This window comes from Colias philodice, chromosome 9 (genome assembly GCF_061535455.1).
Source record: "Colias philodice isolate Cphi_HAF_F1 chromosome 9, ilColPhil1 Martin Lab GWU primary, whole genome shotgun sequence".
Lineage (NCBI taxonomy): Eukaryota > Metazoa > Arthropoda > Insecta > Lepidoptera > Pieridae > Colias > Colias philodice.
The window spans coordinates 5,970,883-5,994,209 of NC_143094.1; the positions used below are offsets into that span (position 1 = coordinate 5,970,883).

At 33.9% G+C, this 23,327-nt stretch overlaps 1 protein-coding gene across 9 annotated transcripts in view; it reads left to right on the forward strand.

Annotated features, from left to right (window-relative positions):
* milt (trafficking kinesin-binding protein milt) overlaps positions 1-22,334 on the forward strand; it is a 45,984-nt gene extending 23,650 nt beyond the window's left edge. For all 9 annotated transcript variants that reach the window (XM_089699138.1, XM_089699130.1, XM_089699136.1 and 6 more), the window contains 9 exons: positions 9,307-9,505; positions 13,845-13,975; positions 14,626-14,715; positions 16,483-16,688; positions 17,361-17,534; positions 17,900-18,042; positions 18,342-18,497; positions 18,976-19,126; positions 19,470-22,334. In XM_089699138.1, coding sequence (XP_089555264.1) covers positions 9,307-9,505; positions 13,845-13,975; positions 14,626-14,715; positions 16,483-16,688; positions 17,361-17,534; positions 17,900-18,042; positions 18,342-18,497; positions 18,976-19,126; positions 19,470-20,211 — 1,992 coding nt within the window. In that variant the 3' untranslated portion in view covers positions 20,212-22,334. The remainder of the gene's footprint in view (positions 1-9,306; positions 9,506-13,844; positions 13,976-14,625; positions 14,716-16,482; positions 16,689-17,360; positions 17,535-17,899; positions 18,043-18,341; positions 18,498-18,975; positions 19,127-19,469) is intronic.
* The last annotated feature ends 993 nt before the right edge of the window (positions 22,335-23,327 follow it).

Below are 23,327 nucleotides of genomic sequence, written 5' to 3' on the forward strand. Positions count from 1 at the left end.
CGGCTTGATATAAAATTACATTCTTGATTTCATTGACACGCGCTATGATTTGCGCGCGGAATTTCTTGTGTTGTGAATTTATTTTTGTATGCTATGCATTTTAATTGATTCAAATTGCAATGTTTCTCTAGTATGCATTTGAGACTATATTGTAAATTGTAATAATTGATCGTGGGTATAGTAATTAATTATTCTAATATCGCAATTAGTAATATATGTATTTTCGGTGGGATTCAAAACAAAAAATTGGCCCGTGATTTTTATGAAATTTCACCACATTGCAAATCACATCAATCATAGTTCATACACATGTATGACGAAAGTGATTAGTATTGTGGCTAACATTGACTCATCAGTTCATCACTGAAACCAGTGATAAATCAGTACCTATATCATATTGTGTTTGAATATTTTTAAACAATGATATACTTAAGTATACAATTATTATAAATCGGTAAACTATCAAAGTAATCACAAACTTGCAAACATTGGTAAAATGTCCAGTAGTTTATGAGCCTATTCATTACAATCAAACAAACAAACAAAGTTTTCCTCTTTATAATATTAGTGTAGACAAACACTATGAATACGATCACGAATGCAAATTCGGGGATTTTCTAATTATTGCTAAATAATAATTGAATTCGTTTTGAAATACTCTATAATTTTTAGTGTATAAATAGACATTTATAATGTGGTGCTCATTTTTTTTGTACTGCTAACGCTATTGTAGGTACCTATTTTCGTTGTTTTATTTCAAGTGAACACGGCCATACAATTTTGTCACGAGCCGCCTATGATTGTAGGTACTTTTGTTAGGCTCCTTCGTCGTCCGCGTCGGCTCGAAAGTTCTTGATTTCATTGTCACGCGCTATGATTTGCGCGCGGATTTTCTTGTGTTGTGAATTTATTTTTGTATTATTATTATTTTTTATTTTTTTTTTTATTTTATTGATTCAAATAAAATATTTCACTAGTATGCATTTGAGACTATATTGTATTATGTATAATTTATCGTAGGTATAGTTATTCTTATAACGCAGTTATATTTTCGGTGGGACAATTTGACCCGTGATTTTTCTGAAATATCACCACGTTGCAAATCACATCAATCATACACACGTATGACGAAAGTATAGTGGCTATAATTGACTCATCAGTTCATCACTGAAACCAGTGATAAATCAGTATATCATATTTTATTGTGTTTGAATATTTTTTAAACAACGATATATACAATATTATTATAAATCGGTAAACTACCAAAGTACTTCCGAATTTTCAGACAGACAAACAAGTAGTTTGAACACGCAGTTTTCTTATACTAGTAGCAAAAATCAAAACCATAATATTATGTTTACCTACTATATTTTACTAAAAGTCGAGTGCGTCGAAATCGTAAATAATAATATGTTTTTCACCTTCCTGGTTATTTTCCCATAGTAAATAGTGTTTTAGGTTTGTTGTTGTAGGTAGGAATAATAATAATTATTCTTACATGTTGGTTATGAAATGTATATTGAAATAATTTACTTTTACAAATCATTAGTGATATAAGTTTTGAGTGAAAATGCTTGGATCAGCATAATATTATATGGTACTTCAAATACATGTTTTGATAAAAAAAACAATAGTGTAATAAAATAAAACTGCGTTTTATTGTAATCAATGTTGACAATTTTAAATTCCAAAATTATTGATCAATAAAATAGTTTACACCAACAAATATAACTTTTATTTTTATAACAATCGTTCATAATATAAACCGTAGCAGGTGGCGTTTTGAAGTTCTGTCTACTCATACAGAAAAATGGAAAACTTGTTTTTTTTTGTAAACAATTTATTACTCATGTTGTTTGGCAACTCGAAGCGTGGTCGTCCGTCGTAGGTACTTTTGTTCGGCGTCGCGTCGTCGTCCGCGTCGGCTTGATATAAAACATTCTTGATTTCATTGACACGCGCTATGATTTGCGCGCGGAATTTCTTGTGTTGTGAATTTATTTTTGTATGCTATGCATTTTAATTGAATCAAATTGCAATATTTCTCTAGTATGCATTTGAGACTATATTGTAATAATTGATCGTGGGTAGGTATAGTAATTAATTATTCTAATAACGCAATTATATTTTCGGTGGGATTCAAAACAAAAAATTGGCCCGTGATTTTTATGAAATTTCACCACATTGCAAATTATATATTATACAATTACAATTACAATTATTATAAATCGGTAAACTATCAAAGTAATTACAAACTTGCAAAATATGCTTTTCCGAATTTTCAGACAGACACACAATTTTATTAGTTTGTTTTAGCAAAGTAGGTACCTATACCTATACGCTTACGTCGCGCGTCGCGTCGTCGAAAACGGTGCGCCCAGAAACAAACATACCTAATTCAGTTACAATCCTTTTTTTGTTCCGTAATTTATTGTATTTATTCTAATACGATTTTTTTTATTCGTCGGCCAGTTCTACTAGGTATAAAAAGATAAAATTGAAATATAATTATTGTAGCGACAGCCATATTATGTTACTATGTTTTCGTAAATATGTTTTTCACCTTCCTGGTTATTTTCACATAATCTTATCTTATATATAAAAATGAATCGCAAAATGTGTTGGTAAGCGCATAACTCGAGAACGGCTGAACCGATTTCGATCATTCTTTTTTTATTATATTCCTTGAAGTACGAGGATGGTTTTTATGTAGAGAAAACGTAAATATTATGTACCACGGGCGAAGCCGGGGCGGACCGCTAGTATATATATATAAATGAATCGCAAAATGTGTTGGTAAGCGCATAACTCGAGAACGGCTGAACCGATTTCGATAATTCTTTTTTATTATATTCCTTGAAGTACGAGGATGGTTCTTATGTAGAGAAAACGTAAACATGTACCACGGGCGAAGCCGGGGCGGACCGCTAGTCTAATATAAAAATGAATCGCAAAATGTGTTGGTAAGCGCATAACTCGAGAACGGCTGAACCGATTTCGATAATTCTTTTTTTATTATATCCCTTGAAGTACGAGGATGGTTCTTATAGCTAGAGAGCTAGTTAGTTTAGTTTTAGTGCAGTGGCAGTGTAAATGTTGTTGTTGAGGTTATGTAAATTTAACACTTTAGTTAACTACCAAGATATAAAGAAATGAGGATAGGACACAATAACTATTGGTTGAGGTATTTATAAACTCATAATATACTTTTAAAAAAATCACGTTTTAATAAATTTCTAGAATTAAATTAGAACAGCTGATTCAAAATAGCCTAAAAAATCTTAATAATAATAATTACGCTTCACAGCAAGAAGAAATGTACCATATGTACCCGCACAAAGTCGATATTGTGTTGCCTACCGTTCGACTCAATGGCTAGGGTTGTAACTACCTTTAATAATTATTACCAAACTAATAAACCGAGTGATGCGAAATAACCATAATTCTTTTAGAGTTTGATAAAATGATCAGGCAGGTATTTTCTTTAATCCTCTGAATTCTCGGTTACTAAATTGTATCGTTGAAATTATTCTTAATCGCGTAAATTTAATAAATAATCATATGGAAAACACTTTTCATTTGTTTTTTTACTTTCACGCCCAACTACTATACAATAATTACGTTGTTTCGGTATTTTGACGAGAAAACGCAGGAAACATCCGTTGTATCATTTTAGATAGATTGTATATTTTGTATCTGTAGAATTGAAATCAAAGCTATGTATATGTTGTCTCCATTCTTTTCTTATCGGATTGTTGATCCCAATGCGAATGCGTCACTTAAATTTTATAAAAGACAATTAAGAACATCAAAAATAAAGTGATACGTAAATATTTCACAGTGCAATATATTATGTAATTAATAATAATTATATATTTATGAAAAAATAATTACATCAGATTTAATAATAGCAATTGTTTTGAATGTACATAATATGAATAAATGATTACATCATAATAGTAATAATCACAATTGTTTTATTTCCCATTTGTTGCAACCCTAGCATATTTTCATGTAGCAGCAGAAGTACCTACACTGGCGGCGCGGCGGCATCGTGCGACATCAAAGGCATTGCCTTACTAGGTAAGTTTATAATGACTCATTTCTTTTCTATACTAATATTATAAAGAGGAAAAGTTTGTAAGTATGTATGTAAGTATGTATGTATGTATGGTTTTCACGCAAAAACTACTGGACCGATTTCAAAAATTCTTTCACCATTAGAAAGCTGCATCTTTACTGAGCAACATAGGCTATATTGCATTTTCAAAAAAATTAGAGATCCTTACCAAAAATGCAATAATGTAACCCAAGGTGTAAAAAAATCCTCAATAAAACTTCTGTCATCGCGTGCGCTGCGGAATCTATTGAAGATAGAACAAAAAAATGTTCTACAGTATTATAGAATGGATCAATATCTACAAGAAAGTCCGCGATACCATATGTCCATCTTCAGTAGTTATGTTACTACAACAACTTTTTTACGTTTTCAAAGTAAATAGAATTGCCGACAGTAATCAAACCATGTTATCCATACACATATATTAATCCTTATCCCATTAAATGATGTTTTATTATAGACTGTTTCAATACCAGCAAAATACTTTTTAAATGAAAAGAATTGGATATTCCATTCAAAAGATATAACGAATTTAAAAGTGTCAATCTACAGAAAATAGTAGGTATACTGTTCGAGCAAGCCGTAGTGCGGGGGTCACGGAGGAATTCTACCAATATGCGTCTTGACGGAACACAGTGGGGTTTTGGTCGGTAGAAATCCGACATAACCCACGGCCCCTCCCCTGGAGGCCGTGGGTATCTATGAAAGATTTCCCCACTAAAACAAAAAAAAAAAAAGGCCGTAGTGCGGGACGGGGTAAAGGTGATTTTCATGTCCGACCTATAGTAGACTTTTCACTGTAAAGATATCGCTATCTATGCGGGTGAAACCGCAGGGCATTGCTAGTATTATATAATTTACGTTTTACTTTTACAGAATCCGATTCAATGGATTATGAAGACGAGTCACACAACGCCATACGATAGTGATGATGAATGAACATTTCAATAAATGCATGCGTGTTTTTTTATGTTGTTTTGTAATTGTTAATTGTTTCTTAAATAAAGAAATAAACTAAATATTTAAATGATGATTTGTTATTTGCAACACAACTTTATATTTGAGATTCTTTACAAATGTATATTTAGTTTTGTATCATCAAATTTATAAATTTTATTCCATAGTTTTCAAAATTAAATGTAAATGACCATAAAAACATTAATAAAGTAAATCATTGATGTAAGGTCAGGGAACGTAATACATATATACATCTGACCATGTAGAAGCTAAGTCTTGTTGACTGCTGAAGTCTGTAAAGTTTTGTTGTCTGCTGAAGTCTGTACGCAATGAAAATGTCTGCCGTTTCGAAAATAAGTTTTTAAGACCCTAATAAATAAAATATATGAATGGCAGATCTGGTCAAATACTTTCAAAATTGTATTTTTTTCAGCACTTTCATAAGTGTCTGCCAGAATGTTATCCGCGTGATAATGGTCTGCCATTGTTATTTTCCGATAGTAATAATAATCTATTTTCAAATATCAAAATGGCAGACGTGGTCAAATGGTTTCAAAGTTCGCCAAAAATTTCCACCTGTCTTACCTAAGCGCGCGCCCCGTCCACCACTCTGGGCTTAGTGACTCCTCATCTCATGTATAGTAGGTATAGGGGAATCAACACACAAAAATCCAGGTCTGGTCAAATACATACAGGTAGCTTTGCGCTAGCTCTCTAGCTATTACTTCTTATGGAGAGAAAACGTAAACATGTACCACGGGCGAAGCCGGGGCGGACCGCTAGTAAATAATAAAATAATAAATAGTGTATTAGATTTGTTATTGTATCTTGTATACCTACGAATAATTATTCTTACGTCTTGTTGGGAAATGTTCAAATACCTACCTATTGAAATAATTTACTGTTACAAATCATTAGTGTTATTAGTTTTGAGTGAATAGGCATGGATCAGAAATTCAGAATATAATATGCTACTAACTACTCAAATACATACATGTTTACACAACAAACACCACTGACCTCTATAACTATAAGTTATAGAGGTCAGTGACCGTCAGTGACAAACACTATGGATACCTACGCTCGCGAATGCAAATTCGGTGATTTACTAATTATTGATACCTAGTCATTGAATTCGTTTTGAAATAGCCTGTACTTTGTAATTTTTAGTGTTATAAACATTTATAAAATGTGGTGCTCATTTTTTTGCAATAAATCATCCCGAACGCTATTGTATTTTCGTTGTTTTATTTCAAGTGAACACCTATACAATTTTGTCACGAGCCGCCTCTGGCCTCTGGGTGAAATAAACAAGTCAAATGATTTTTGTTCTAATTGTATTTTGGTAGTAGTTTGTTTAGAATTTACATTACCATTGTTTAATTTTTATTTTGTATTTGCAGTAAAATAAAAAGATGAAAAACTTCATTAGGTATATTGTACGACACCTCACTCTGAATCGCGCTAGCGAAATTTTTTCGTTACAGAGCACATATACAACTTTCGGACAATCTTCATTGAGGCCGGCCGGCAAATCGAGTATGTCGAGAAACTTCACTTATTCGATGGAAGTATTCTACCTTCCTTCCTCCACAGTTGTGGGACCCCGACGTGCATTGAACACGCAGCTTTCTGATACTAGTAGCTAAAATCAAAACCACAGATATGTCTGTGATCAAAACCATAATAATATTTTTTTACCTATTATTTTACTAAAAGTCGAGTGCATCGAAATCGTAAATATGTTTTTCACCTTCCTGGTTTTTTTTTCCATAGTAAATAGTGTTTTTGATTTGTTGTTGTATGAATAATTATTCTTACTTGTTGGTTATGAAATGTATTTTGAAATAATTTACTTTTACAAATCATTAGTGATATTAGTTTTGAGTGAAAATGCTTGGATCAGCATAATATCATATTTGCTACTTCAAATACATGTTTTGATAAAAAAAAAACAATAGTGTAATGTAGGTAATAAAATAAAACTGCGTTTTATTGTAGGTAATCAATTTTGACATTATTTATTTCCCAAAATTACAATAAAATAGTTTACGCCAACAAATATAACTTTTATTTTTATAACAATCCTACTTCCTACTAATGCGAAAGTTTGTGAGGATGTGTATGTGTGTGTTTCACGCAAATACTACTGAACCGATTACAATGAAATTTAGCACACATATAGAACGTAACTTGGACACATTGAATAGGTTTTATCCCGGAAACCCCACGGGAACGGGAACTATACGGGTTTTTTTTTGAAAATTCGGGCGGAAAGCTAATCGTTCATAATAATATAAACCGTAGCAGGTGGCGTTTTGAAGTTTTGTCTACCCATACAGAAAAATGAAAACCACAGGAGATTGCCCAAGTGACTATGGCACTTGGTATCGCAATCAAACTTATTGTGTCAAGATGAAATATAGCTCAATTTAAAGCTTGATGTTAGTACTTTTAGATATGATTAAAGTTTTTATGTAAATAAGCCGCAGTTCGCGACAATAAAAATAAAACAATAGTTTTATTCAACACTACAAAAAACTACTTAATCGAGTTTAAACTAACGATGAACGTTAAGTTTTACATATTTTATTACATAGGTAATATTTTAATTTACAAGACAAATGTGAAAAGTAAATCGTAATACATTATTTCAAAATAACATCGAACAATGCGTCGAACACATTCATTTGACATTTCAAATAGAAACTATGACATATGACGTTTGCAAGAGAGATAGATATAGGTATGTGTCAAAACAAAACTTTTACTTTTATTTCTATTTATTCGGTATAATTACAACTTAATAGTGATAAATATGATCATTATAAATACAAATAGGAATTAACAATATCACGAACACGTGACACAACTAGTATTTTACCGATTCCATACGTAGTCATACATGTTTCAAAAGAAAAACTTTTACTTTTACTATTATTTCAATTTATCCGGTTTAATTAAGACTTAATATTGATACATATGATCATTATAAATACAAATAGGAATTAACAATATAACGAATACGTGGCACAACTAAAATTTTACCGATACCACCCGTGGTCATTCTCCTTTGTGGGTCATTTGTAACAGGATGGCGGTTCTACAGCGAAAAAAGAAAAATGATGGTCAGAACGCTGATACCGGATACCTTAAGATACTGTAATATAAAATATTACTAGATTAGATAAAATATTATAGGTAGTATCTTCACCGTGTGTGACGCGCTTTACATTCACGCCATCTAGAGTTAAATCTTTATCATTTTTGTATACGTCTGTGTGTGTAAACGACCCTGTATGCAATGACAGATGTTAAAACGCATAATTTTACCGAATTGGGTGGATTTTAAGGCAATGATATAACATATTTCAATAAAATATAATATTCAGTAACCGCCATGACTATTCCTAGGTTTGATGACTATTCCAATTACGCAAAAACTCAAATAAACTAGAAATGTAGAATTCAGCGCCATCTAGCGGGATATTGGCTGGGAACAGATCGTTGCAATCACCTTAATTCTTTAAATTTATTAGATAGTCTTTCCTTGTAAACTTTTGCTTATCCCTTTGTATCATATCATCATATTAAACTTGGTAATTATGTCACTAAAAGACTTTTAAATATTTTATTTCCAGTAATGAATACTAGTAATTTTAATGGCATAACTGCGCGATTTTTAATTTTTATATGCGTGAAGCACTTCAAATCATAATGATTATATTTTAACTATTTATTTGCGAAATTGTATTGTAAAAAGAAATACTGTCTTATGATAATTTTCCTAAACCCAGACGTAACTAATATAATAAATTGTAATTCGGTGCGGATAACGACAGCGCAGCATAAAAATTCCGCATTTGTCTATAGTCCATCGAACGCTAAAATATCTAGTATCGATAAAGTAAACCTGTACAAAAAATATAAATGGGCTGCAGATGCAGGTGAACCAGTAATATATTTGACAGTATAAAACATCTTAAAAATAATAATCGAATACATATTAATTATTTATGATCCGTAAAGCCGGAAAATATTAGATTCACGCACGCTTAAATTATGTATTAATCAGTAAATACTCAATATTTGAACGTGAATCGGCCAAAATATCAGGCGACACATTGCTCGTTATAAATATGTGGACTACTGAAGTTAAAAAAAAAACACGGAACCTACAGCTACGAAAAACCAAAATGGTGTGTTGAGCACGTATACTCTGTGCGCAGATACTAACAAATGATACAGAAGAGGGCTCCCCCACTGAAGAGAAGGAGGCGGCGACGGCGGCGCTGCTCCGGCGGCGCACCGGCGCGCTGGAGCGGGAGAACCGCGCGCTGCGGGAGGAGGCGCAGCGGCTGGCTGCCGGCGCTGACTCCGCGGAGCTCGCCGAGCGGCAGCTGCTGCGCGATATTGCTGCTCAGCTAGGTACGTGCACCATATACACACGCCAAGGAGCTTTTATCTAATACACTGGAGATTTCAGTATGAACATTAACTTGTAACAAGAAAATATGACCTTCAATGACGCCTGTATGTTTTTTTGTCAAAGGGATAAAAAAACATACAGGCGTTATTCAAGGTTATATTTTCTTGTTACAAGTTAATGTTCATACTGAAATCTCCAGTGTATTAGATATAAGCTTCTTGACACACACACATGCTGGTACAAGTTCGCACACACACGCATGCTGGTACAAGTACGCACACACACATGCTGGTACAAGTTAGCACACACACGCATGCTGGTACAAGTACACACACACACGCATGCTGGTACAAGTACGCACACAAACGCATGCTGGTACAAGTACGCACACACACGCATGCTGGTACAAGTACGCGCACACACGCATGCTGGTACAATTACGCACACATATACGCACATTAGTATAAGTGTGTAAGCACTACATACCTACGCACTTGAATAAGTTTTGTTATACACTTACACACAGAAGGGAGAGAATTTCGACGTATAATAATATAAGAGGACGTATGACGTTTATAAACAAACACAAATATTTATTGATTCAGTCATTAATCATTATTTAAAATTTACAGGATTATAATATTGTTTGATATAAATATTGTCCTCTAAAATAAGAACATTTAGGGCAACTATATTATGTCAATTAATTGCAAAAATTATGTGATTCAGTTGTATGAAGGTGAAGAAAATACATTACATTTTAAGAAATTCTATTTTAAACTAGCTGTATAGTTTTAAGAGTATCTATATTATTGCGTTTTCTTTATATTGAGGTGTTTTCTTAATAAAATGTTATGTAATTGTATTTATAAATTTCTATATTTTTGTACAGATTACATAAAGTATTATACATATTATGTTCTACTTAACGATGCCCAGAGTTCTAGTTTAGAACAAGCCTCATTTGTAAAGCTATTGTCTTAGGCGTATAATATAATATTTAAGTGGTGTTTCTCTAGAGAAATACATCTCAAGTTAGTTTGCAAATTGCATATTATAGCGTTTTCGCGCTCCTATGTGTATTTTCCATGCATATTGGAGTTTTAAACATCAAAAAAATACACATTTAATTATATTTTGTTTAACGTTTCTATTTAAACAATTAAAATGTATATTTTTTGTTAATGTTATTGTATTAGTGATAATTCAGACATTGTTGATCCAAATGATCTCTAAAATAAATTGTACACTACATAACAATGGTAGTTGTAACATTCGTAAAATTTTATAAGTAACACAAAATGGATTTGGTGAAAGTTAAACAATGCCATTTCTTTACCGTGCTTACATATTCTTTTTTGCTCATAACGCAATGTTGTACTAAATCATAAATAGCGGAAAGAGCTTCTTCCGTCTGATGCTGTACCATGAAATTACTTAATAACATTTCATGGATGAACAACTTACGTCATCTCCTTAGACGGTAGCGGCGCGGAAGAAATCATTATTTAGAACAATACAAATGATTAATTGGTTATGTTGCTCGTACTCAAGTTATAGCGAGCTTTCGCAATTAACGATTGTTCAACGCTATTTGTTCCCACATGTTCATGTTGTTACAGTTGATACATTCCATCATGCTATTTTTGCAACACATGACAACGATTTATCGTAATATGTATGTGATAATAAGGATGATTAAGCTTTTAATTAGGTATAAAAAATATAGATATTATGTATCCGTTTCATGTGAATTTATTATTGCTCGACATTGTAAATTCTTTAAATATGTGGGTTATTTAATAATCATGAATCAGATAAGTTAAATATTCACGTGCACTTATCAATACATTTCTATAGTATTAATGGGCACACGTACAGATTAAATTGATACGGTTTCCTTAATAATTTTCCGTCATATTTTATTTCTTCAACAACAGCAAAATTCCACTGAGAGATAATTATGCTAAAAGGACTCAATACTCACATATTTATGTGAATTACCTTATCTTGCTTGGAATGATTTGTATATATTATGTTTATTGTTTATTATTATTTACTATGACATAAGTGAAGAAGGAAGGAAGAAGATAACTCGGGCTCGGTGAAGCAAGGTGGCCTAGCAGCGTGTTGTCTTTAAGATTCGCACCCTGTCAGACCATACTTGTTTTAACTTGCCTTCATTCATCACAAGAAGATTCCAACAAAATGCAGTTTGATAATATAAGTTTCGACTGAAATGACGACATCAATTGTAGAAACACTATTTCACTTAAATTCCTCGAGGTGTGTATTTGTTATACAATACCGTAATAATATAATTTCTTGCGTCCATGTTTTATGTCTAATAGTCGAGTAACATTATTGTACAGAATGTTAAACGAGGGTAATGGAATTTATGTAGCGGGATCGGCTCGAACACGATCATAAATTACATCGAGTTAAAGATAATATGTACCGCAATAGTAACATATTACGTCAAATACATTGGCATTAAATTTATTCAAAATGAAATTCCTTCGCATCGACAAAGTATCGTTAAACTAAAGAGAAATGACTTGAGTATATATTGCTTATTTACAGACGATCACGATCAACAAAAGTGGTCATTTGAGGAAAACAATTCTTCGTTATCGTGATTGTTTAGTTAATTCTCTAGTTTATTTTGTATTCAAGGTATAACTCGACTCAAGGATTTATGTTTAGCGTGCAATTAAAGTTAATCTATACGATAATTAACTGATGTTAAAAAGTAATCGTTTTTGTAAATCGTACATATAGAATTTAGCTAGTTTTTATGAGGCGTAAACATCGAAAAACACGATGTGAAAATAATAGTATAGGCTATTTGACAGTATAAAAAATAAATTACTTTTTTGTGTAATCCATATATATTTAAGGTTTTTGAAGCGATTTAAATTAATAAATGATATAAATAACTTATTTATTTATAAATCGTCGAGAAAAAACATCATATTTTTTAAAATGACCACGTGACCGAAAACATCCATGATTGGCTGCATCTGCCATGACGTCACAGCGGCGTAAATAACAAGAGATCCCAACGTTTACTCACGTCGTTGCTGAATTTCGCTTTTGGTTTTGTTTCTTGTATAACTTATTTCTTGTGATTCAAGGTGTCTGTAATCAGTTTTCTTCTTTATGTGTTATTTTTGTTTGTCATGGAACCTAATTTCGAAAAAGCAGACAGTAGAAATCTACCTAAAGTGGACGCTATAATTAGGAAATAATATTGTAATACTGTGCTATAATGGTTGGCATGTTCTTTAAAAACAACCAAGATTTTTACGCTCCTCAATTGAGAAATGTGAAAACAGCTACGTAAGTTAATATTTCAATCGTCATTCATTACCTTTTTTTTATTAGTTAATTGTACCTACAAACATGAATCACAATAGCACAATAATTATGAAGTATACATTTTTTAGATTAAGTCCTTTATTTTTCATTTCAGCCATCCAGTTTATAGGATTGACGTGTGTGTATTGATTATTTTCAATATCAATACAAACACGTCATCATCAATTTATATATATCATTATCTTACATCAAGCAGGTAAGTAATGAGACGATTTATACTATGTATTGCAAATAAAATAAAGTGCCTACTAGGTATTCAACACCATACTTACATCGAAGTGGTCTTCACAAAAAAATATAACTGTTTTAATTGATATATCTAATATCACTTGGATTTCTGCGAGCTAACTGCAACCACTTTCTACGCATTTTTATATCTTTTGGAGCACATATAAATAGTTTGTCAGGGGTTTTAATAGTCGTATTTCTGCATCCAGGAACTACACACCACCTATAAGAACTCATTTTCTGGTTTTTAAACAGATTAACTTAATTATACTATAATTAAAACAAAAACGAACAACAAGTACTAGGAGCAAGTTGGTGTTTACGCCGCTGTGACGTCACCATGGTCGCGAGACGCCATATTCTTCAAAATTGTGTTTTGGCGGCGTATTTGAATATCATGTTTTTATTTTCCATTTTCTCAATGAATAACTACAAAAAATTAAGAAACATGTGTTTTGTGTGCTCTATAAACGTATCTTAATAATTTGAGACAGTTTTCAAAACCTTGTCAAATTGCCTATTGTTCAATCGAAGTTATGTTACAAAATTGCATGGCATTGACAACTCACTTAATGTTTCATAGAGCCCTTGAAAACTAGTGATATGGCACGTCGCGGAGAAATGAAGTCTATATTTAACGGGCTACTTAGTTGGATATAATCTAGACTTTTTTATTGACTATTCTAGTTTCGATTGAATTTAAGTATTTTTCTATTTGTTTTATATTAGCGAGCGCTAATTCGGAGACAAATGAGCTTGGGTCTGAGTTGGCGGAGGAGAGGCAACGGTCTTCTGAACTGCAGCAACAGCTCGATTCGACAAACGCGAGGTTGACTATCACCGAACGAAATTTACAGCAGGTAATTTTTATTTCTTAATATATATGCCTATAAATTTGTTGCCTTTCTTATTAAGTTTTTATAATTTACAAGTATCGGCTTAATTAAGGGACCAGAACTGTAAATTAATTTTGATTTATTAATAGGAACAGTAACTGTTTACGAAGTATTAATTATATTTTATGTGATAATTACAAACAGAAATATGAATTTTGCTAATGGTATTTTAAGTTATTTACAATGAAATATCATTTATCACAGCCTTGACAGGCCCTTGTTTATTTTGGTGCGAGGGCTGTCGGAATGTGGCGGCGTTATAATTTCGAACCGGCAAGAAAAATTCATTTCATTCTATTTCCCAAAATAACTGGCCGTTGATTACTTTTACATATTTTGTTTATAGATCTATTTGTTTGTATTAAGCCCTTAATTTACATAACGAGCATATTAACCGTTATTCGACATGCATAATGACTTGACAGGTTTGCCCTTAAATCTGAACGAGTTAGTCGAGGTAGTGCCGACTAACCCAAATAACGAGCATCAATTTTAAATGTCAATGAAGTGTGTTTTGGCACAATAACCTAAATGTGGGTGTAGTTTTTTAGGTCTCCTATCTGTTCCGTAACTATTTTTAAGACTTATATTGTATGTGCGTTTGTTTTTTTCAGCTAACATCCGAACACGAACATACGCTTAGAATATTGGAAATAACCAGGGAAAACCAGAATGCTCTCGCGTCAGAATTGGCAGATGCTAAGGTAGGACTTTTAGTTTCTAGAATGATTATTCAATACAATTCAACGTAAGTTCAGATTATATCACGAACTCTTAACTTTCTATGAAATAACCACACTGATTTAACGTTAAAGGCAAAGTCTACTTATCCATTTGAGAAAATACGCATAATATTCCCAAATCCCAATATGGTTTCCATACATTATTATATGACAAACAGCTTACCTCATTTGGTCAACTAGCTATTCTATATAGTGGGAATATAAACTGAATTATAAAGGGTTTTCATTTCATTGATACGATTTTAAATGAATGCTTTATATTTCTGAAAAGACTATAAATTATGCTTATTTTATTTAAATTCACGCTCGCTGGAATTAGGTCACTCATCTGGGTTACTGGACGCCCGTGATTTAATATAAATAGGATTTTAGATAGTATTACGTGTAATAAATCGCATTATGCAGATACGTTGACGCGAAATGTTTACGTAATTGCCGTAGATAGGAAAGTACAGTTGCGCCTTATAAGGTGGTCTCTAATGAAGCGTTAAGTGAATATGATTGGGCATTAGAAAATATTAACACTTGTGTGATTTATTAAAGATTCATCTTTTTTTATCACATTGAATACTATTGTAAAATAATTACTGCTTAGCATAAAAATTTTATGTAAGTTGTTGTCTGTTCTGCTTTATCTATAATTGAATTTTGAATTTATTGTATATGTAATAAAATTATGATATTATGTTGTCTGATAATACTGTTATATAATATAATAATATGACTTTGATATTGGGCGGAGTGTTTTTGATCTATCAATAATATGAAAACAACTTTTATTCCTAGCTCATATTATTTGCAAATTGGCCTTAACACATAAAAATAACATAGATTTATGATAGCACACAAAGATAAATGCAAATGTTTGATAAGCTGATACGGTTTATAAACACTAGCCGGTAATATTACACGTTTCTAACAATAATTACTTACCGCTAGTTATTTCGGTTTAATATATCATACTTCAATAATTTATAATTAAATTATCTTTTTAAACAAACAAGATAACGTCCATTTTATTAACATAAATATTAAAGCTTTACAATGTTATTACTTTTGTCGCATGACTTCGCTTGAATCATAAAAAAAATTTCAATGTACCTGGTAACGGTAGATCTCAGAGATGAATGCCAGCATGTGCATATAAATAGATACTAAGCTGTAATTCTTTATCTTATCTGAATGAAGTGTGCATCGTTTGTTTAACCTACTATATAAAAAAACACTGTTCTTGTCTTAAAGACAAACAATGATAAAGACTGTTATGTTTTTTTTTTAAATGAACAGCATGAAAAGTTTAAAGTAATCCGAAACGTTGCTAGAAGAATGCGTGTAGTAAGTTTATTTTTTATAATTATTCTATTATCGTTTATGAGATACCAGCTTCATGTCTTTGATTGTACATCTAAGTACATGTTTTTTCATTTAACAAAAGATGAGAGATGACATTAATAAATAAGAAAACTTAACGACGTGTGGTCTATCGGGTCAGCTAGTTTACACACATTTCTAGGATGGAATATTTAAGATAATATACAAGTTTTAATGTAATAAGTTTTATGAACGTTTCTAGGATGACGTTTTATACGCTTGTTATGTTTCCATATTAAAAAAAAAGTGTTGGCTTTTTTGGAGTTTAATGAAGTGTTTTTATATGTTTCTTAAGATTTCATTACATATCATTTTCGTTTTTCGTCATTTGTGTTATATAAAGTATTATATTTACAGGAGAGGTACGCAGAAGTGGCCTCTCACCTCGCGGAGGCGCAAGAGGCGCTGCGTCAAGTGCGCAAGCGCGGCGAGCCCGTCCGCGGCCTCATGCCGAGCGTGGCGGCGGCCGCGGGGCTGTTACCGAACAGCTTGCACAGGGAGATGCACTCGTCTGTGTACTCCGAGCTGAGCCTGGACTCGGGGATTGGCGACCCGTTGGCCCAGTGAGTAAAATACGTGTTTTGACTAAGGCGCGGGACAGACACAAGCGGCGCGGCGCGCATCGGGCGCACTGCCGGCGCGCATCGGGCGCACTACCGGCGTGCATCGGGTGCGCTATTGGCATTTTGTATGAAATAACTTTGGAAAGGCGGCGCAACCGTGGCACAACCGTGGCGTGCCGTCTCGACGCCTTTCCAAAGTTCTTTCATACAAAATAAGAAGGACGTGGTGCAAAACAGATTCAAGAGGTGCGCTTATGGCACGCCCGCGCCCGCGCCGCTTATGTTTGACCCGCGCCTAAGATAGTTTTAGGAATAATAATTTTAAAAAATTCTAAAAAGCATGCTTAGACTTACTCATGAAATTATTGTATTGCTACGGATCGTTGATAAGAGTACAAAGTTTGAGTGAAAACTGTCCGTATAAATGGGTCAGGTCAGATGAAGTTATTAATATCATATTAAAAATAAAATAAAGCAGTCAATTATTAATTGTTTTGATATTTATGAAGATGGCGAAATTGTTGTGTTTTGAGACGATTGATGTTATAGTTACAATTTCTGTTCATATTTGGTCGAGTAGATTTAAGCTAAATATTTAAAGATGATTTTTTTACATATAATAAAAAGACTTAGCTCTCGAAAATTAATCAATTTTGTATTTATTATTTTCAGTTCTAGTATGCAAAAAGTGTTCGAAACAGTGCAGTGTGCTTCCCGATGGTCAGGCGCGTCGTTGTCCGGTTCTGAACCGGAGAGTGCGAGTGTGATCAAACCCAAGCCAAAAACTATCTCTACGGATAGCTTCTTTGAAGACGTCTCTGATGCGGAATCCGAAGAAATGTACCCGTAAGTAGCTTTATAAAATATAAACTACAAATTGTAAAAAAAATGTAAATTGAATTTTAGTAAGTTGATTTAATTTTTAATTTCTTAGAACAATATGAATTAAACCGAGATTTTTTTGCTATACAATGGTGAGAATGTTTTATCTAATGCTAAAATATCAATTTTCTTTTTAGACTTGACAATGCTATAAATGTAAATGTTCCTATAAACGAAGAAAACATTGATATTAAAAGAAGCTTAATATTGAATTTTGTTATTAAATAATGTATGTAGTTTTTATAAAATTTTTCTTCGCTTGTTTGTATAAAACTTTTTTTATTATGAATGTGTGCTTAAAAATTATTAAATATCAAACACTCTTCTAGTGGCGGTGCGGGCGTAGGCGTGCCGGGCGCGCCGGGCGCCGCGGAGTTGGCGGCGGCTCTACGTCGTCTCACACCGCAAGAGATAGATTCGCGACGAGCCTCGTTAGCTGCCTCGCATGTACTTAGGCACCGCAGGCATACAGGTACGCGCGATTATAGACTTGTTTTTGAATGAATTATTTTATTATTGTACAATAGGGATGTGCTTCACCACGATCTCGAGCTTCCCTAGAATGTACCCGTTCACTCTTCTCTTGAAGATCACCATTGTACTCGTATCGTCGGGGAACGTCATAACATTGTAATGATGAGAATGAATAGCTTTATTGCATCATTAATCACATCATTATATTGAAATGAATGTACAGGAAAAGCCTAAATACATTAAAAAATCCTTTTTTTCTTTATCAATCAACTGTCTTTACTATTTTTTTATATTTAGAGCGCGATATAAGCGAGGAGAGTGCGGTATGGGGCGCGGGTGTGGCGGGCGGCGTGTCGCGGTTCCGCACGCCGCACAAGCTGCAGATCGTCAAGCCGATGGAGGGCTCGCTCACACTGCACACTTGGGCACAGCTCGCTAAGCCCACCATGTCAGGTAACAAAATAAATAAAAAATAAAATAAAATATCCTTTATTGAATTATTATGTACATTAATGGACGACTAAGATCCGTTAGGCAAAACTATAATATGAACTAGTAAACACTCGTCCCGGCTACCTCTGGGTTGAATTGAGATAAAAAAAAGTCAGAATTTTTAATTGGAATATCCTCTTGCTATTGGTGTACCTTTTTTGTTAAAGAGTGCTATTGGTGGAATTTATTAAAGATGAGTGGTTCGTGATTTTTTGATTTGGTGACCATAGAGCACTACCTCTCCGAGGTGTGCAATAATAAAAAATGTGATCCAAGAATATCATATAGCTCCTACTTATTCAATAACTTTTATAATCGGTTAAGTTGATTAATTAAACATTTTTATTTTTAAGTTGATCATAATGTAGAAGTTTAAATTTCTATTAGGCCAATTTAGATTTCTCAGTCTATAAATTTTCAATGTAAATTAATTTTCCAGGCTTACTAGAAGAACAAGAAGGTGTAGGTGTGCGAGGTTCTCGTTCGGCACAAGCGCTTGGGTTGCGAATGTATCGGCTATCTGATGTCGAAGAAGACGATGACATGTTGAGGCTGCCACACTCCAGTCACATTTATACATTCACTAATAGGTAATCGTCATATTCTAGTATTGGGTTATTTAAGCTATATTATGCTGTATTAAAATAATTTAAAGCTAACTTCAAGTAAGTAATGCTTTCAGAGGTATACTTAATAAATATAAAAGAAATATTGATAAAAAGATCATGCCTTCTTAATTTAATAATGATATTAATTTGTAGAAATTATGCTAGATAATAAAATATTTATTTGAGAACTTAACTTTTAAACATATTGATAAGCATTTAGCGTTCATTGTTGAAACGCGCTTGCGATCACCATACTATATCCATGCTAACATATAACCGCATATAGAAATTGCTTGTTCACGAGGCTTATTTTATTCCGCAACAGCACCGTGTTACATCCAAACGATGGCAGCCTCGTAGGTAGCAGCGTGAGCAGCGTGTGCAGCAGCGGCATGAGCAGCCTGTCGAGCAGCGTGCTCGGCAGCGCGTGGAGCTCGCGGCTCACGTCGCGCCGCTCGTCCGCCGCCGTGTCGCCCGAGCGCTCGCGCCGCGACTCGCTCTGCGCGCCGCCCGCGCGCCCGCACTTCACGCCCACCGCCACGCCCGCCAACAGCCCGCTGCTGGGCTCGCCCGACGCCTCGCCGCCGCCCACGCCGCGCCCCGGCGACGCGCCGCCCTCCCTGCACGCGCTCATCGCCAGCGGCACGTCCATCCTCCGGCGGCGCTACCTCACCTCCCCCTCGGCCGACGGCTCCCCCGCCCCCCTCGCGCTGCAGACTCCCGGCTCCCTGTACACGGGCCTCGTGCACCGCAGTCCCATGGAACAGCTGACGTGTCTCAAAAGAACGTTGCGGTCGCCGGCCGCTCAGACGGCGGATCGGCCGGATATAGCGGACGCGCCGCTCGGCGTGCCCGCGCATCCCGGTGAAGGCGCGCTGGATATTCCCGGCGTGTCCAACACTAACACGCTAGGGAGGCGAACGCGAGGCCCTCGAGCTCCCCGTCCGAGAACGGATCTAGGGACGGTGGGCGCGACCCCCACGACCACCATCAGTCAGCCGGTGAGCTCGTCCCCGCTCGGCACTCTCAGTACCTTCCTGTTCGGCCGGAAGGGCGGTCTACTGTGAGAGCGACGCGCGTTCCGTCGGTCCTCTGTTCACGTTAGCGCCAAATCGCTCGGCCGCCGCTCGATGGAATTGAAAAAGAGAGACGCGTCCCTCGAAGCGATAGCGTTGTTGCCGCACACAGCGTTCAGCCTTGTATTTTCGTTTCGTTCATCTTGTGATTTAGACTTAGACTTAGATTGTAGTGATATTTTATATGAGGTACCTTATTATTAGATGTATCGTGTAGATGTCGGATTATGTGTCGTCTTCGAGGATGATTTTTATGTTTTGTATAATTGTGTACGTTTATATTTGTGAGGATATTGATTTTATAGTATTTTGACGTTGTTTGTTCTAGTAGGATTTTTTTTATATTTATGTTTTTGCATTTATTTTGTTGACATCAAAATTTAATTTATATTCCGAATTTTCGGCTATGATCGCGCCAATGATAATTATTAGCTTAAAGAGGTCTTCGATTGCATTTCCTAACTCTCTCTTACAACATTCCTAACAAAAAGTGAAATTAGGATTAAAGTTTTTATGTCAAGAGAGAAAGATTGCGAGGACCAAGCGTGTATTATAGAAACACTGAACGAAAATTAATTATGTTATTGATTACTTATTTTTTATTTAAAGGGTTGTAGTTAATTACGGTAATGCGATTATCAGTAAATTAAACAATTTTCGAAGGTAGCGATTATTGAACACTAATTATTATTATTCACACTTAACATTGATCTAGTGCTAATATAATTGTATGTATGATATATAATTTCATTAATTTAGAAGAGTACAAATTATTATGTTAATAAAAATCAATACGATAATTTAGTATTTTCAATAAATTTTATATTTGGTTTATAAAGTGTTATGTAACAATTTTTGCTTCTATTTGTATTGAAATGATTCGATATGTCCTTTATTTGTTGTTACGGCGTGCTTATTTTGTCAACTCAGGGTCTAATAAATGTAAGATGGTGCATGCCATAGTTGTAAGTAGAAGTGAATTAATTCGAAGCGCATCACGAAAATAAACACGATTAGGTTTCGTTCGTACACAATCGTCTCTAGTTATTTGTAATTAAAACGCTATTAGCTTAATTATTTATTTACTTATTGTTAATTTTATAATGAGGATTTGAAGTACTTATATCGTGTTCACGGACATAAGAAATAGAATAAGTGAATATGCATATCCACAAATAATTTATTATTGTGAATTTAGTATAAATTTTATTAACAGATCGTATTATCAATTGTTTCAAATATTAAAACCGTATTATTGTTTGTGATCATTGCACTATGTGACTACATTTTTGTGCTAATTTCGTACTTTTTACCTTCTTATATTTGTAATATTGTCGTGACATAGACAAAGTTAACTTCTCTCCTCATTGGTGCTAAGTAGGTTTTAGCCAGTGATATCGCGTCATGTGTTTTGATTACGTCATTCACGTGAACGCTTAGGCTCGTATTACAGTATCCGAGTGGTTTCATATAAGGTTCAATTTCCGTATTTCTGTATAATTTACTGAGAATCAATAAAAAATCATGTTTATGTTACTTTATACATTTTTACAATCATATTTATAATTTGAGTTTTTTCGTATTCAAAATATTCTTATTCATGGCCAAAGAATTATGATATTACTATTATCTACAAATCTTACTGATGCTAGTATTATAAAATATATTATTCGTATAGGAATATTAAATTATAAAAAGTATTAAATATCACTTGTTATTTACTGAAAAAAGTATTACATATTTATTATTTTAATGATAATGTGAACCACATAAAAAATACAATTATCTAACAGCTAACGTGAATTGATTCACACTTGGATATTGGAATACGGGCCACTAGTATAATTTTATAACCTCGTAGAAGACTTAAATAGGTTAGTGTTTCTTTGTTTCCCCTTCAAGCAGAGCATCTAGCCGGGAAGTTTGTGGAATGTAGTCAATAAGGCTGTGAGACGAATTGTTCCGTGATTGGCAGTTGTATAACGAGATCTACTTACTGAAGTGTAAGGCACAAAGTGTACAGTGTATGCGTAACTTGTTGAGATTTGACGATTACAATAATATGATATATCTATGATTGTATCATAATAGAAATATAAATTATTCCAACTTAACCTCTGTTTTTTATTGCTCTCCTATTGCTGTCCTATTTTCGTATCTATTGATATTGGTTAAGATAGTTGGGAACATCAACTACAAGTACGTTACTTCAAGAAAATAACTTGTGCAAGTATATTATGAAAGTATAATATGTACCCATGGACGTATAAAAAAAGACGGACGGTATATCGCCTAAACATTGAGTGAAGCCTAGTAATGGCGGCGAAACATCCATGTGTGTGTGCCATGTTGCCATGGCAACAGCTGTCCTGATGACAATGGCGGCTGTATTTTTTTCTATAAATTTTGCCGTAATAATTTTGTCAATAAAACATAAAAGAAATAACTTGCTTCACTGTGGAATGTAATCCCTTGTGTTTTGTTATTTAAAATTGTACTGTTGCGACACCATTTAACCACGCAAGACGGCATTTTAAATATTTTTTGTGAAACAGTGACGCAGTTAATCAGTCGGTAGTTCACGACATAATGGCGGCCGACTAGCTTACTATGGTGAGAATGTGTGCGTGTTTATTGTCTTTACACGATCGCTAGCTTACTATGGTGGCTTCACGTTGTTTGTTCGTAATACGGCGTCCGTCTTTTTTTATATGTCCATGTATGTACCTATATTATGAAAGTATTTTATGATAAACAAATATTTCCATAAAATATATTTTTTAATTGTCGAGTTATAGTTAAATATATTTTTTAATAACAACACTAGATCACCTAGAGTCCTAGATCATCACTTGTAAACTGTGCTTGTAAAAAAAGTGACTCGCCAGTACAAAATTTAGTGCACTAATTGAATATTCATTTGTATTTGTTCTTATTTTAATATTAGGAATATCACAATACCTCACATTAAAATTTTACATTTTTTATTTACCTTAATAAAAATCATATGAGACAAAGAGACAAACTTTTTTAAGTACTGAGTACTACTGACTACTGAGACTGAAATGATGGCCTGGGCGTTTTTACCTATGGTTTTTACCACGTCT